The sequence below is a fragment of the Nesoenas mayeri genome (assembly GCF_963082525.1).
Source record: "Nesoenas mayeri genome assembly, chromosome: 4".
Lineage (NCBI taxonomy): Eukaryota > Metazoa > Chordata > Aves > Columbiformes > Columbidae > Nesoenas > Nesoenas mayeri.
The window spans coordinates 37,953,341-37,970,442 of record NC_137540.1 but is presented as its reverse complement, the minus strand read 5'-3'; the positions used below and the strand labels follow the sequence as shown (position 1 = coordinate 37,970,442).

Sequence of the window (17,102 nt, the reverse complement as noted above, 5' to 3'; positions counted from 1 at the left end):
AAAAAGTTCTGTTCTCTTCTTAACCCAACATAAAGGTAGAAGCTTTCATGTCAACTTCATTTACTTGTTTTGTAGCAGAAGACTAATGTGGCAAGAATACACACTTGAGACTCTAGGCTAAATCATTAAAGATGCTTGGGCTATCCTTCCATTGCCACTTTTGCATTCGCCTTAGTAAAACTGTAAATGTGCAACTGAAAATGTTTATGTGAAAGGTTTCAGTAAAAATGGAGAGAAGAGAAAGTGTGACAAGCATCTGCAAACCTATAGGCTTGGAGGTGAGGTTAATTCCTTAATTAACCTCACCTTGCAACAGGGGAAAAAGCTTATCCTGAAAATAGTAACAGTTTCAGAACTTGGCATTTGTTAGCTTCAACACTGACATAGGGAATATTGGTGCCTTTGATCTCACTGAATGAATTTACTGCATGATGTTGGAATTTGGGGAGGCTTAGCTAGGGTATAGAATGGATACTCGTGATGGGGGTGGGGGATGTATGGCTTTATTCTGAAGTCACCTAGAATGATTTCCACTAAGCTACTGAGGAAAATATCGTTCCTTTGGGTGCCATCCACTATGGTTAAGGTTTGGTATACTAGAAGTTATGGAGTGAGACTAATACTAAAAAGCATTTCCCAAGGAAATCTCAGGGCAGTACTCTTCACACTTTTCAGGAAGAAAATTAGGTTTGTGGTTCGTTAGTGGGCTTTTGTACCTTGTTTCTGCATAACCTCAGGTTATGAAACATAATTAATCCCTTAAATGAGGTCTGGATTGGAAACTTAGTATTCCTTGCTTATGTGTGCAGGATTTTATGAGCAAACTATTTAATATGTATGTTGATTTAAACAACATTTTTTCCAGCTGAAGGAGGAGTCTTTATCATTGATTGTCCTGTATCTATATAATGTCAACCCATGGTTTCTACAAAGTGCTTAGCTGTTTTACATACATATAATAACACCAGTCAGGATCAAGTTTCCTGGGATGTGGTGTGTAATTTCTAATCCTGAATGCTGTAGACAGACTTAAAATTATCAAGCTTTTGTGTTAGATGCATAACTGTCAATGTAGTTGAAAGGCACTGCAGCTTATTTCTAGACCGAAGCTAATGGCTCTGAAGGGAAAGATTACATTTGGTTCAGGTCATCTTTTTTTCCCTCAGTCTCATCCAAACATACTACCTTAACTTGTATTACAGGAATTTACAGGAATTATGGTTGGATGTGATGATCTTAAAGGTTTTTTCCAACCTAAATTATTCTATTATGTAATTTGCACGTATGTGTAATTAAGGTTGAGGAAAAAAAAAAAGCCTCAAAAGTGTATATAGGCCAGGAATGTCAAACTCATTTCCACAACCGCGAGGCTGATGTGGCCCCCGGTGAAAATGAGTTAGACACCCCTGGTACAGGCACTCCTGAGGTGGGTTAGACTACGCTGAGGAAACATGGCGCTAAACTGCCCTGCTTGATCTCTGGCTCCAGCCACAGGCGCTCTCGCAATCAAGGGTTAACTGCCTTCGCTCGCTTCAGCCCGGGGCTAACGCAGCCGTGCCGGGTACCGCCGTGCCGCCTCTTTCCCCCCCTCCACTCCGCCTTGCCCTGCCAGCCAGCAGCGAGGGGCGGAGGCCGAGCTGGCCCCTGCCAAGCGTCTCCTTTCTCCCGGAGACCCCCGCTAACCGGCTCCCTCCCGGCCTGCGCATGGGCGGCCGCTCCCAGCCCCTCCTGTGGGCCCGCAGCCGTTAAACTCCCGTTTAACGCCCCGGTGCGCGAGGGGCTGGGCGTGGCCGGCCAGGAGCGCGTCGCTTGAGTGCGCAGGCGCAGTGCGCGGGCTCGGAAGCGGCGGCGAGGGGCGGGAGCGATGCGGCCGGCGGGAGCATGACAGGTGGCGGGAAGCGGAGGCCGCGCGGGGCGGCGGGCCCGGACGGCGAGCAGGTGGCCGTTAGCGGGCGCGCGGGGCGGGGAGGGAGGTGGTGGTGCCTGAGGGGCCGAGCCTGCGCGGCACCGGCCCTGCGGGGATGGCGGGCAGCGGCAGCCGCCCCTGAGGTACCCTGGCCGGGGAGCGAGCTCGGAGGGCCGCAGTTGCGGAGCCGTAGGCCTGAGTCGGCGTGGGTGCCTTGTCGTAGTGCCGGGCCTCGGCCTCCTTGCCCCCTGTTCTGTTCGCCCCGCAGCTTTCGTAAAAGCCCCTGGGACTCTCGACCCCTCGGTCTCTGACATGGGAGCCTCTCCCGCTACCCGGGCATCTCCCGGGTCACCGCTGCCCTTGGGGTGTGCTGTAAGCACACCTGACCGGGAACACCTGCTGTGGTGAGGTGCCTGGTGGTGGCCAGCTCAGGAGATGGGTTGTCTGCCTCATCTACTGTCCTGACAAGAGAAAAGAAACCTTGCCTTTTTTTTTCTTTTTTTTTTCTTTCTTTAAATTAGCAGCATAATAATTCCTAGAAATTCTTGGAGCCTTATGTGGGAATGAGGTAATTGAGGTTACCCCTTTAGCACTGTGCATGCCCAAATGGATTGTTTCAGAAACATAATGGTTCATATTACATCACTTGTTTTAAAACAACTTTACCTTTAAAATCCTATGGTGTAAACTGCGCTAGTTTGGATGCTGAATAGCGGAGTAGTTCAGATAGTTGTGCCTCAATGGATTTTTGTTGTGTCGTTTAACCAGACGTGACAAAATAATATGCCTACTCCCAAGTGTTTGTAAAAGACATGAGTTTCTTGGATGCAAGCTGCTGTGTGTTCGGAAATGGTCATTTGAAAATAACGTCGAACTTGGATTAAACTTTGGGATTGCTTAGTCCTTTGCTTGATTAACTAATAAAAATGCTTCTGTCAGTTACAGTGACCCATAAATATCCAAGTGCTATTTTGATATTACATACATGTTTAGCACATCTCAGATAATGCACTTTTAAGGGATTCTGTCTAAAATAGAAGTTCTAATCAGTATATATGCTGCTTTAAGTAACAAGCATTACTTGATGGTTTTAATCATTGTTCCTCTGTGAATATAGAAGCTTTGTAAAATCCTTCACTAGAACTGACAGGAAGCCACTAACTGAAATTTGTGTTTTGGTTTGGTTTTTATCTGCAGTGTGAAAAAAATGGAGATGTTAAGAAGAGAAGGTCAAATCAGGCAGATATCCCCGATAATCTTCGTCAAGAGGCAGAAGCATGCTATCGGCTTAGGCTGCCTGAAGACTTTTATCAGTTTTGGAAGTTTTGCAAGGAACTAGATCCTGAGAAACCAAGTGGTGGGTTTTAAAATATTTTTTGCCTTTTCTAATTTTCACTCTTAAAAACAGCCTGAAGACAGGCAAACTGGAGGGGATCAAATTCATTTTAATGCTGCTTCAGTGTTCAGTTATGATGAAGGACATTTAAATGAGTGTAACCAAGAATACTGGAGATAATTACAAAGATGTTGGTACACTTCAGGCTTTCTAAAATATAATTCCTTAAATGGTGTAATACAAAGGGACTAAATGTTGTTTAAGTCTGCCTTTCTTGCAAGTCCATTGAAAATGTTTAGTATGTAACTGAAGTTTCCTCATGTCCATCAGCACTTCAGCTTACCCAAATTTATTATATAACAGAATGTGGCATCCCTGGGTGCTCTAGAAATGACAGTTTCTTTTAGAATCATAGAATGGTTTGAGTTGGAAAGGACCTTCGAAGGCCACCCAGTCCAACCTTCTCCAATGAGCAAGGACATCTTCAACTAGATCAGGCTGCTCAGAGCCCTGTCCCACCTGACTTCAGATGTGTCCAGGGATGGGGCATCTGTCACCTCTCTGGACAGCCTGTTCCAGTGTTTTACCACCATCATTGAAAAAATAAAAAATTCTTTCTCATAGTTAGTCTGAATCTCCCCTGTTTTAGTTTAAAACTATTATCCCTTGTCCTATCACAACAGCCCCTTCTAGAAACCCTGTCCCACCTTCTAGGCCCCTTTTAAGCACTGAAAGACACAATTAGGTCTTCCTAGAGCCTTCACTTCTTCAGGCCAAACAGCCCCAAATCTCTCAACCTGTCCTCACAGGAGGACATTGCACCCCTCTGATCATTGTTGTGGCCTCCTCTGGCCACTCTCCAACGGGTCCATGTCTTTCCTGTACTGAGGGCTCCAGAGCTGGATGCAGGACTCCAGGTGGGGTCTCACCAGAGCAGAGTACAGGGGCAGATTCGCCTCCCTTGACCTGCTGGTCACACTCCTTTTGATGCAGCCCAAGATACAGCTGGCCTTCTGGGCTGCAAGCACACATTGCTAGCTCATGTCCGATCTTTCATCCAGCAGTACCCCAAGTTCTTGGCAGTGTTGCGGTCAATCTGTTCATCCCCTAGCCTGTATTGATACCAGGGGTTGCCTTGACCCATGTGCAGGACCTTGCACTTGGCTGTGTTGAACCTCATGAGATTCACATGGGCCTGCTTCTTGAGATTGTCCAGGTTCCTCTGGATGGCATCCCCTCCCTCAGGTGTGTCAGCTGCACCACTCAGCTTGGCATCACCTGCAAACTTGCTGAGGACACACTCAATACCAATGTCTGTGCCATTGATGAAGATATTAAACAGTACTTGTCCCAGTACAAACCCCTGAGGGACACTGCTTGTCACCAGTCTCCATCTGGATGCTGAACCATTGACCACTACTTACATGAGAAGTGTAATAGCTTTCATTCAAGAGTAAGGTTATCTGACTAACAGAATATCTCTGCTTTCCCTTTCTGGTAAGTGGTGTGGTTGACTGTTTGTATTTATGGAAGCTTTTGCTACGTGAGTGACACGGGAACTTCTTGGTTTTAGATACGCGCCCACCAGAAGGTAAACTAAGTCATGATTTGCTTTTCAGATGCGCTCATGTCAAGTGTTGGACTTAAGCTGGTTGGACCATATGATATTCTTGCTGGAAAACACAAAAAAGCAAAATCAACAGATGTGGACTTCAATCTTCACTGGAGATTCTTCTATGATCCCCCAGAATTCCAGACTATACTTGTTGGGGATAGCAAAACACAGTATCACATGGGATATTTCAGGTATTTTATTTAATACATACTCTTGCTGGACTGCAATTACATGTAGCTTTTTCTCCTCTTTTTTCCACAAGACAGGATTTTAGAATTGTATGCTACTACCAAATAATCTTTCGCTTCTGTAGTAGGATATTATCAGATGGATTTATCTTTTATTTTGAAAGATCACAGATATTGGGTTGAAGACTAGATTTAAATATTTATTAAATTACCTTCCTCAACCCTCTAGAGCACGTTCACTTATTAATCTTAAATGTTTGCCGTGTCACTTTAAAGAAAAAGTGGAGCCTTATGAAATAAAGTGAATGTGTCTTCTCTGTACTTTTATTGATAATAGTACCTTTCAAAGCCATGCTGTAAGACTTCAGAGCTTTAGATCTAAGGGAGTTTCTTGTTAAGTTTCTGAAGGAGGTGGCAGTTTGGTAAGGAGGCAAATTAATTTTACTTCAAAACAGAAGAAATGGACACAGCTTCACTGTTTGTGTGTATTTTTTTGTATATAGGGATGTGCCAGATGAACTTCCAGTGTGGGTTGGTGCAAATGAAGCTAAGAAGGGCTGTGTGATTACACAAGTTGGTGATAATGTCTTTGCAGCAGTCAAGTAAGGTTCATATTTACTTTTCTTCACAAAGAGTAAAGAGATTAATTGGGAGATGTGATATAGAGTAATGTAGCCAATTTATTATGTATCTCTCTTTCTCAAGAAATGCTCATTGATTTTTCTGTTCCTCCTAACAAGATTTAAGGTAGTCTCAAAAGCCTTAATAGCCTTCTTGACAATGTTTCCCTTTTAAAAATGAAATAGGTAAGTGTTGATTATCTCATCCTTTAAATATGTTGGCAGGAATAGGCTCTGTTGGAAGAAAAAATGACTACTGGGTGTGTTAAAGTACTTCATAAGTAAAGGGCATCTCAAACAGTGGTGAAGGAAATCTGAATATTTTACTAAATAAGTAGTATCTATCTCTTGTTCTTGCTTACATAAAAATACATTATTTTTTGTATATAATGAATAACTGCAAGAAGTACCATTTCTTACTTGGGGCAGGATAACATTTATATGGATATGTAGTTCAATATGATTAATGAAGCTTTACATGGTCCTGCAGCATGAATGTAAACAACATTTCATCACTTGTCAGTTAAAAATGGAGAGCTCTTTACAGACACGTGTCAGTAAGTGAAAGCATACCGAAGAAGAGCTTCTGCAAAAGACCCCTTGCGTAGTGCAGAGTTAAACGAGGACATTTGTTTTGGAAGCACCATGATGAAACTCATAAATATGTATGTGCATGACTTGAATGATAAATAGTGTAATGGCACTGAAGCAGCAAATTGAATTCTTAAGATAGATGAACAGCTACTGAGTCCAAGAGAATCTTCACTTGCAGATTGCATAAGCTGGATTGTAATGCAAATACAGATAGGAAATGCCAAAGTACTGTCTGTGCTGAACTTTTTATCTTTCTCATTGTCAAGAGGCTTGCAATCCCAAGTCTATGTGTATAAATAAACCCATGACTGCTAATCTTCATTATAAGATTTGGAGGTTTAGTGATTAGAAGGCTATTCATTTGTTTGTCTTCTGTTAAGCTCTCTTAAGACCTGTTTCTTCTTATTTGCAGATTATTTTTGTCAAAAAACCTTAAGGAAGTGACTGATAAAAAGAAAAATGCTATTTTGAAAGACATAGATGAAAAACTAACAAGAACAGCCAAAGAACTGGGTTACTCTTTGGAACAAAAAACCATGAAGATGAAACAGAGAGATAAGAAAGTATGACTTTCCTGATCAACTGGAGAGCACCAAGTTCTGTTAAATTTTTTTCATTTACTTGCCCTTCTTTTTAACTTTTTTCTCCTTCTAGTCAGTAAGGATGTTTCATTTAGGAATTTCTCTAAAACTTCAGGAAGGGGAAGATTAATACAAGTGTGTTCCAAATAATAGGATTAAATTGAAACACTGTATTCTTGTAAATCATAGCTTGATAGCTTGGCATTCAATTAAAGAGAAACAAAACAACAACGACGAAAAAAAAGGAAAATAGTCTAAAAATTAAAACAAATGGGGAGCATGAAGAAAACTGCTTCAAAGTGAAGATTAATGCAAACATTTGGGTTTGATCTATTGGAAACAGGATTGTTAAGGGATGATGTGGATTAGTAACAGATTTTTTGCATACCTATCAGAAACAACTATAGTAGGAGGTGACTAAACAGATGAAGTACAGTGCTACACAAGTGACTACAAGGATTCCTAGACTTCAGAATCTGACCGAAATAGATTTTCCAGTTATTTTAAACCTCAGTACTTAAAAGTAACTGCTATTTTAATTTGAAAGTATGTTGATGTCCTGGAGCCTGGACATTATATTAGGTTTGACCACCAGCAGTCAGGTGTTAATATTGTTTAGTGAAGTCAGTGGTTTTATGTCACAGTATTGACTTAGAGCGCTATATTCAATTTAATGTCTCTTTATTTAGGTGGTGACCAAAGCATTTCATGGAGCAGGCTTAGTTGTTCCTGTAGACAAAAATGATGTCGGATACAGAGAACTTCCTGAAACAAATGGTGAATATCTTGCTGGCTACATTTCCCTGTTTTATTTAAATAAACAAACTTTAGTCAAACAACTACTCTGCAAAAACAAAACTGCACTGATATTTCCTGCTTGAAAAATATGAGTAAAAGGCAGAAGTCTTAACCATCATACCTGAGCTCAAAGTATTTTTTCTAAATGAACCAGATGAGAGTCAATGAAATGTGCTACATCTGAAATAATTCCTGAAGCAGTAGTTGAGATGACCTATATTCAGGGATTTGTGGGTTTGTTTCTTATTCCCTGTCTTCTCCTAGGGGTGTTCTAATAAGAATCAGTTCCCTGATGCCACTTCACCACACAAATACTTGTCTCTATATGGGGAATTGAGGTGGGTGGGTATGCGTCAAGAATGTGCAGCAAAGGCAAAGGGGGAGGCTTTTTCACCAGCAGCTCAGGATGTGCTCACTTTGTCTTCCTGTAAGCGTGACACACAGTAAGCTTTTGCCACAAACTACTTCTGTACAACATTAGATTTCTTTATTTAATGATGTAAATATTTGGGTTTTTTGCAGCCAATCTTAAAAAAATTTGTAAGGCCATTGTTGATGCTCCTACTGATGATGAGAGACTGAAGGCCTTTGCACCCATTCAAGAAATGCTTACCTTTGTTCAGTTTGCAAATGATGAATGTGACTATGGAATGGGGTATGAACTAGGCATGGACCTGTTCTGCTATGGATCACATGTGAGTAATACAACAACCATATGTCACAAAATTATGCATTATTTTTTGTGTGGACCAGGAGTTATGTGTCATAGATCTTTATTCCCAACTCTATTGTATAATTATCCCTAGGAATTGTGAAAGTCTACAAGAATAGTCTTAATTTGTGAAGGCTCTTTAAAAAGTCCCACTTATGATAACATTCCGTGTTGAATTAAAAATTGCTTGTATGAAAGCATAATTCTGCAATCCAGAAGCATTTAAGCAGCCTTTAACTGTTGTGATTTGATGTAAGACAACAAGTTGTCATTAAGATTCCTAAAAATGCAGAATGTTTGGGATATACTGAATAGCTGTAGCCCTCTATCCCCAGCTACTTGTATGGGCACAAGCACTCATGGTCAACTGGATCAAGAAACAGACTGTTTGTAGCAACCCCAGCTGAGAAAACTTGAGCCTAGGTCAGTTGCCTTCTGGTGCTGCTTGTATGGCTGCATCAAAGATCTCCCACTAAGTGTCTGGTTCTGTGTTAATAACAAATATCATAAATAAGGTCATTGAGTTACTAGCACTTAATCACACATAAATATTCTACTTAACACTTCTGTATTAGCCACTGTCCTGTTGAAGAGGGTCATGTCTGTAATAAATCTGTGGCTAGGAAATAACAAGCTTGAACATAAATGTAGTAGGAAAGGATAGTCATAGGAAACACCCATGCAAAATAGCTGCTTTTTAGTAAAAGCAGTATTAAAGGGGTACTCCAAAGCATCATGTAGAAAGATAAAAATCTTGCAATATTAAATGTAGACCCAGAAACATTGTGCTAAACACTAGTTAAAGTATTTAGCCACTGAAATGAAGGAAAACTTGCTGTTTTTTCTATACACTGTTAAATTACTAATGTGTTTCTTAAGATTCCCCACTCTACTTTTTCAGTTCCCTACAGCATCTGATAATGTATCTTCCTCTGGTATATTGCTTATTGAGGACCCTTCCTTCAGTGATTATACTGTTTCAGCTGTTTAATTCCTTCCTACATCTCAAAGGGCACTGGAGGAAATGTTTACTTCCAGTTGGCTGAGTAGGTAGAGAGAAACTCCGTCTTTCACACTTCATGCTTCTCAGCACACGAGATTAACCACTGATAAACTTGTGCAATGATTAATGATATCTTTACAGTATTGTGACATGGCCTGATACCTGATGGAGTAACTTGAAACACCTATAACTTTGCAGCTGTTTTCTGAAAATAGAAACCTTACTTCATTTTCTAGTTTAGTATAAAGAAAGGAAAAACAATGACTTCACACATAAATAGCACTATGGTTTGGTCCCAGTGGTTTTTTTGCCTGTCTAGATGCTTAGAGGTGCTTTTCATTCTGAGTGGAGCTCTGTGTGCAGAGCCAGAAGAAACCTTGACACTTTCTCTGTAGCTGAAGACACAGAAAATGACTTACCTCTCCTGTGATGGGGAAGGGGTTTATAATGGGCTTACACATACATTACAGATGCTAAATATACTGATGACTTCTATATATTTGGAGCACTTAAATGGTTACTCTAAGTACCGTTGTCATCCCCTTCAGCTGTAGAGTGGGACAGGCCAAGGGACTTCAGTCCCAGGCTGGATGTCTGCATGCTTTAAGAACAGCTGTCACCTACTGCCTTGTTAAACAATATCTCTGTAACTGCCTGCAGCAGCTCAGGTCCCCCAGCCTGGCCGTCCTGTGGCTATTGGGGTGTAGTATAGGTGTGGGCTCACTCCTTTCAGGGGTGGCTGCAAAAACCAGTTTGGTTGTGGCAAAGCCTGAGCTCTGTACCTAAAGCTGCTGATCCCTGGGGCTGCTGTGTTTTTGCTCTCCCTACAGTACTTCCACAAGATGGTGGGCCAGCTGCTGCCCCTGGCCTACACCCTGCTCAAGAGGAACCTTTTCGCAGAGATCATCCAGTCACACTTGGCCAGCCGGCGGGAGGACAAGGTGGACCAGCTCGCTCCCTGAGCCGGGGGGTGCAGGCGAGGGGGCATCCTTGTGTTCTCGGGTGTGGGGTTTGGGTTTTCTGTGTTGTGCGTGTCTGTGGGTTTATGCCCCACATTCAGTAAAGCTTTTCTAATGATGGGGTGCCTCTTTGTGTTGGTTTCTCGCACCAAACTGTCCGGGGCTTGAAGGGGTGTATGTGCTGCTAGTGTATGTGCTGATGGGAGGGGCTGGGCCTGGCCCACCAGTGGGCGCTGGAAAGGTAATCAATTGCAAGCTGGTTCAGTGCAGCTCAGTCGCAAGCAGCTGCTCCTTTACACCTACTGAGCTCCGTATCCCTGCTCCTGGGCCCTGTGACTGGCATTGTGCGTTTCCTCAGTTCTAGCTCACCACACAGGTAACAAACTCACAGTAGTGTTCTCTTGGATTGTAACAAAGGTAACAGTCTTCTGGATCTGGCTGAATTGACAGGAAACAAATAGGCTGGAAAAACAGCTAACTGACATTACAAGACAAATTAGAAGTTCTTCTGCAGCTGGTACTTCACTAGTCAGATGAAGTCACCCTCTTTTCAACAGCCTGGACCTTTAAAAATAGAATCAAACTGATTTTGTACAAGATGTGAATTGTTTTCAAGTTCACTGGTCCACTGCTCTATTTCCTTGGTATTAAGAGTGTTATTCTCAGGTATCTGCTTGGAATAAGAGTCTAGAAAGCAGTGGAAGATACCACCTGCTCCTACTCACCCGGCCTGCTTCTGTTGGAGCAGTTCATGTCATTAGTAATGACAATGTACTACTGACAAAATTACAGGGCAGTAGCAACATGCTCAAACTTTGAAGTTGTCCCTACTTTTTGGTAAACTATTACACTTCCTAAGTCCCTTTCTGGCATAAACTAACATACTGTAGGTTAGAGTTCTGTAAAAGTGGGTCTTGAGTTTTAAATCAAAAAGGTATTTTCAGTTCTGGGGATCAGATGTCACATTTACTTTTGTAAATTTGACAGCCCCAACACTTGGCATATAAATGTTCCATTTATTCAAATGTAAGCACAAGGACATAGACTTCTTCACAGGCCCAGAAAGTTATGTCTTATATGAGCAGTGCTTCCTTGAAAATTTGGTCTCATTCCTCCTTACATCTTAGGTTGCAAGCAAAAGATACCTTTATATTAATGCTATATAAATCATATAAGTAACAAAAAAGTATTCGCTTTTTGTATTGTTATTTGAGCTTAAATCAGCAAAAATGGGGATCTTAGTATGGATTTTCCAGTCTTGCCTGTTAACCTCTCAGTGAGGAGGAAAACAGTTACAACTGGAAGAATACTGAAGTGTTCTATGTGATTAATCTACATCATCAACAGCCGTCTAACTTAATTCTTTTTTTAAACTGGAGGTACTAAAAATATACTGTGTAGAAAATACATAATCCTGGCTTTTAGACAGTAAAAGCATCATCTACTTTTAACTCTTTTAAATAAAGATGACAACTATTCTATAATTAAAACATTTTTTTAAATGTCTACTTCAGAGAAAAAACATATACCTAACACTGATCTGTTGGAATGGGTTGATATGGTACTGCTTTGTAGCCATATCCCAGGCAATACGAAGACTGCATCTCCTAAAATTCATTCTTTTGTTTCTTATCTATCTATCTCCTATAGTTTTGTATTTAAAATTCCTAGCTGTTAATTCTCTCTCAGAGAAAATAAACACAAAATTCAACACAAATATTGTTCATGAAAACAAGAGAATGTGACAGAACAATAAATGGTCATACAGAAGTTTTTAATGTTTGATTAAATCATTACAGTAATCAGAATTTTTACTGTAATGATATGCAGCTCTACCACACTATTATAAATAAAAACATTAAGATCAATATTAAATACAGCTCTAGGCAATATCACAGATTAACAAAGAATGTATTCTTCATGAACCAGTAACTGAATGGTTTTTAAAAAAGAAAAAAAAAAAGAAACAAAAGCTGACACTTTCCCCCTCCCATCCATCACATTTGTTTCAAATTAGTAACTTGAGTAAGGCGCTGGAAGTTTTATGTTAGAAAATTGTTGTTGCACAGCACAGGCACACATACTTCCTTATCAGAAACTCTAATGTGTGTTTACCAGAAGACATTTTAAATGTCAATAGGGAAAGCTTAGCAGGTAAGAAGAGAGAACAAAGATTCACAACTTATATGCAGAATTTGAGATCCATACTGAAATTATAAAACACAGCAGGGGTGTAAACTGTATTTGAATTCAGACGGTAAAGTCTGCAGGATTAGGAGCAAGTTAATAGAAGAACATCTGAAAGGGTAGAGGTTTCAAACTGATTTAAGCAATTTTCACATACATAGTGCATTCTTTCACTGTAGAAAAAAAGGCAGAAATTGGCATCAGAGCCAACTTCCAGAGCTGCCTTCTAGAAATGGGCCAAATCCTGCTCTTCGTGAAGCTGCTTCTATGAAGTTTCTTCAAGCTTACACAATGTAACAGAACACATTTTGAACCACTAGCATTGACTTCAGCTCCCACCCCCTTTTAAATGCAGGGGCTGAGCACCATGAGCCCATAGGCACATTTCATTTTCTACTGGTTCCAGTTGCTGTAAGAGATGAGATGATGAGATGGGAGTTTTATACTCAGATCGCTAAAAATTCAGCAGAGCACTTCAGCACAGGCATTATTTTGGAGCTTGCCAGAACTACCAGTTTCGTTCCAGTATGTTACTGTTCTTAAGGTAACTGTGATGATTGCCTTAGGCATGCCTAGGATGACTATTTTAGACATTTACCATTTATATTTTTGCAGTCTTCTGGGCATAATTTTTAAAAGAGGAAAGTTTATCTAGCCCCGTATTATAAAGCATGATTTATGTCAGCCAGATTTCTTTTTGGTTTTTTTTTTACTTCCCTACTTCAGGCTTATGGCACGTTGCCTTTTTCCTCTGTGTGTGTTTGTGGTGGTTTGATAACGTGAATATGAAACAAATTCATCTAGTGCCTGGAAAGAAAGAAGTAAAGTAAAGAAGTTAAGGATCTGTCAGTTCACCTGCGAGCGTGTGTGTTGCTGCTGAATTTTAAAGTCCTGCCAAAGTTTCAAGTACTGGATTAGTTTCTGCCCTGCTCCTCCTCTTCTATGGCTGCGTATCATTTACACCTCTATATACTTGGGAAAAAAAAAAGTCAAAAGCAATCTAATAATTATCATTGCTTTCTTCCCATTATTAAAACCCTGCAGTTTTCTTAAATAAAATTTTAATGTTACTGTTCCAGTTATATGCTCATAAAGAAAAAAAGGAAATCTCAAGGTAATGGCAGTGAAAGTTACATTTGAAAATTACCTTATATGCATGTTGGATCATAAAGAAACCAGTTTGCTTCAACCCTTCATCTAGTTGTAAACATTTGCTAATCCTCTATTACTTGCAGAGGATTACAAATTATCCTATAAAATCACATTAAAAAGGTAATTAGTTATGTGAGATATTAACTGATTCATATTTAATAGATTTTTTTTAATCCATAGAAATATAAATAAAGAATGGTAAAACTTCAAGAAAAATAATATACATTTAGTGCAAGTTATGAGTTACATTTCTTCTTACCATGTCAGCAGTGGAACGTCTATTGTGGAGAAGAAAAAATAAAAATGACCATTCTCAAATTTTACGGGGGGGGCGGGGAAAGATCTCCAGTGTTGTAGCATGCAATTTTTACCAGGTACACGTATACAGAATTGTTCCAGCTCTTAACTAGTAGAACAGCAGTATTTTTCCTTGTACTGCACAACATTGGTATATATCATAGTGTTTTCAATAATACAAAAATTGCATAAGACCAGGTCACATTATTGATATTTTCTGCAGCAAAACCAGTATTTTTCTTTGAAATGCTAGTTTCATCTGCTTTAAATTTTTCTCACATCATGACAGCACATGGGCTGAAATAAGTCTCGCGTGGTTCTTGCAAGGTATTACCTGTTCCATCTGGTTTTGTCACACTGGATCTGTACTGCTCCAAGCATTTCATGATATACAAACTTACACATTTAATGGCACAAGAAAAAACTCCCTTCTTGTGATCAAACCTCAGTAACTCACAGTACATCTCAATATGAGAAACAACGGCTTCAAAAGGGCACACCAATTTTAAAGAGGCTTTGTTACGGCTCAGGAGAGAGAGAAATAAAGCTCTTCTGGAATGTAGAAAGGTGACGTGTAATCATTATAATGCTTCGTGAGTTAACACAACAGTTTTCAATGGTAAAAAGGGCAAGACCTTTCAGTCTCTGTAAGATGGCTCAATTCGGAATGATCCCTCCAGAAACAGGGACTAATAACACATCTCTTCAACGCTGAAGTACCAGGCTGGGGCTGGAGAACGGCGCCACCTCGCAGAGCTCGCCTGCTGCACTATCATGGCAGACCTGACGTCTCGGGACGCATCCAGTGCAGGCCGGCAGCGCTCCCTTCCCACGCTCCCTTTGCCTTCCTCCTCTCGCCACGCGTTCCCCCAGACCAACTCCCGATTGCCAGCGGCACCGCTACGCAAAAACCCAGCTCTCGTCTCTGATTTTAGAAGCGTCCTGCAGACTAAAGTGTTGTGCTATTCAACAAATGAACCTCCTCTTCGGTTTCCTCTCTCTCCTCAGCTATGGGTTTCAGTTGAACATTATTGAGGCGGGGTCTTGGTTTGCCGTCTGGGCCATATGACGGAGGATATCTTTTTTTGTTATAATGCCAAGGAGGCGCCTGGAAAGGATAAATGGAAGATCAGCATTAATCCAAGCGGGAAAACCATAAAGCAGAACAAATCTGTAGCCAAGTCCTTTTTGTTGACAGGAATAGAACAAAAGTAAACAGCCTGATTTTCTTATTTAAACAAAAACGTTTTATTAATCAAAATATTGAGGAACCACCAGTTTGTTAAAGACAGCAATACGGAGACACCATATCGTGTGGTCTCTGACAGCTGTAGTCCATTTTAATAAAATACAAGTACTACAAGCAGAGCCCATGACAATTTTTATTTCATTTTTTGTTTCCACAAAAATGAAATTTTGATTAGCATATGCCAACAAAAAAGTAACAAAGAGGGACAAAGGAAAAAAGAGGTATGAAAAAGAAGTGATTTTGATCCCATTTCATAAGGGAGTCATGTTCCAACCTGGCCATCAGAAGTGACGTACCACCTGATGGCCCCAAATCCTAACAGCAAATCAAGCTCCCCTTCCCTCCATTTTTAAATCGTAAGGAACCCGCCAGCCTGCTGCACGGGCCCAGGCTGGATGTGCTCACAGGAGCGCACAGTAGTGGCCATGAAACTTTTGTAGAATAAACAATAGTTAACTAGTTTTTGGAGTTCACAGCTTTAGAAAATAAAATTATGAACAGTACAAGTTTTCATTTTCCAATTTAGATACTGTGCTCTTATGACAGGGTCTTCATGGCTTTTAAATTATAACTCTGCAAAACATCAAAAAGGGTGAGACTGTCCAAAAGGATAATATCACAGGTGAAGCAAACAGCAGAATGAATGAGCTGCTGCCCTTGTTATTCTGGTTAGTACATTTTATTTGGTCATATTAAAGGACGCATGAAATACTTGTGAAATATTAGCATAAAATGAGAACATAATTAGCATGTTTTGCACATAAGCAGCTAAACTTGGTGGGTATGTTTAGTAGAGATGTAACTAGTAACCCATGTCCAAATTAAGACAAAGTCTACTTTCTGTCTAAGGTTAGTTCACAACATCATGGTTAAAACAATATCTAGATTCTGAAGTCAATAGTCAACACAGTAGTGTGCCACTCAGTGGCTTAGGATATCACTGAATATTTTATAAAGGAGTACATTAATTGCTGTAAGAAACAGCCGCAGAATCACAGGACTTTACATAAAGTCACAGGACTTTACTAAAAACAAGAGTACTTTTAAAAAATCATGTTGATAAAGGGGAATTACAGGGAAGATCTAATGCTGTGATACATTAAAAATATGCTTGGCTTTGCTTCTCAAAAGACATGATACTTTGCTATTTAACAGCTACTTACAGCTGTCAAGATCAGAAAAAAAGGCAGATACGAAAGTCTTAATTTGCATTAGGAGGGGAAAAAGTATTCCTAGCTGTGCGCTTTCCCACCTGCGGAAATTGGCAGATCAACTCTGACCGAGTTGTGATCTCAAGAACAAAAAATACCAGAAAGTCTATTGTTTACTTTCCTTTAATGTTGTGACTAACAGTATGTTCATATTAACAGCTTAATTTCTACAAAAGGATTTTGCACATATTATTTTAGGGTTTAATACAAATTTTTAGCATAAGGTGATTTCATTGCTCAGCCGATGTCATCAAAGCCCTGAACAGTTCACAAGTTTCATGCTTCCTGACTTCTAATGTGTCTAATTATGAGATCTGATATATCTAATCACCAAGGGTTCGACGTGCTGCTTTAGTTGCTCGAGATGCTCTAATATGTTCTTCTTTGTGATGATCCCCAAGACAATCCTGAAACAGATCATGTTATGCTAATAACTGGGTGTGAAATCAAATAAAAAGTAGTTCTAATCATAATGAAAAAGGATTAGAGCAAAACTAATAATTAAAAAAAAAAAAAAAGGTTGCAAGAAAGCTCATGAGATAATTAAATGAAAAATGATTTGAAAGTCAGCACCCTTTCCCAGACATTGCCTCTTTTCTTTCTCCCAAAATGCTGAACAGAATTGGGTCTTTAACCACTCCAGAGCAGTAGGTTTCTCATGTCAAGTACAGGTCAGGGAAGTGCACTGCACCCC

At 40.2% G+C, this 17,102-nt stretch overlaps 2 protein-coding genes across 6 annotated transcripts in view; one reads left to right on the top strand and one right to left on the bottom strand.

The window, feature by feature from the left end:
• Nucleotides 1–1,785: 1,785 nt before the first annotated feature.
• On the top strand, nucleotides 1,786–10,315 carry HPF1 (histone PARylation factor 1; the record flags this gene model as incomplete). The annotated part of the gene is made up of 8 exons (XM_080344115.1): nucleotides 1,786–1,938; nucleotides 3,104–3,263; nucleotides 4,862–5,048; nucleotides 5,549–5,647; nucleotides 6,672–6,822; nucleotides 7,530–7,617; nucleotides 8,161–8,333; nucleotides 10,184–10,315. The coding sequence occupies exons 1-8, from the start codon at nucleotides 1,882–1,884 to the stop codon at nucleotides 10,313–10,315; spliced, it is 1,047 nt and encodes a 348-aa protein (XP_080200241.1). The 5' UTR covers nucleotides 1,786–1,881.
• Nucleotides 10,316–11,998: 1,683 nt separating this feature from the next.
• The window catches only part of CLCN3 (chloride voltage-gated channel 3), a 73,381-nt gene continuing 68,277 nt past the window's right edge, over nucleotides 11,999–17,102 (bottom strand). For 4 of the 5 annotated variants that reach the window (XM_080343537.1, XM_080343538.1, XM_080343540.1 and 1 more), the window contains 2 exons: nucleotides 16,740–16,815; nucleotides 11,999–15,056 (listed from right to left, as the gene is read on the bottom strand). In XM_080343537.1, coding sequence (XP_080199663.1) covers nucleotides 14,898–15,056; nucleotides 16,740–16,815 — 235 coding nt within the window. In that variant the 3' untranslated portion in view covers nucleotides 11,999–14,897. The remainder of the gene's footprint in view (nucleotides 15,057–16,739; nucleotides 16,816–17,102) is intronic. The other variant, XM_080343539.1, reaches the window with a different exon arrangement.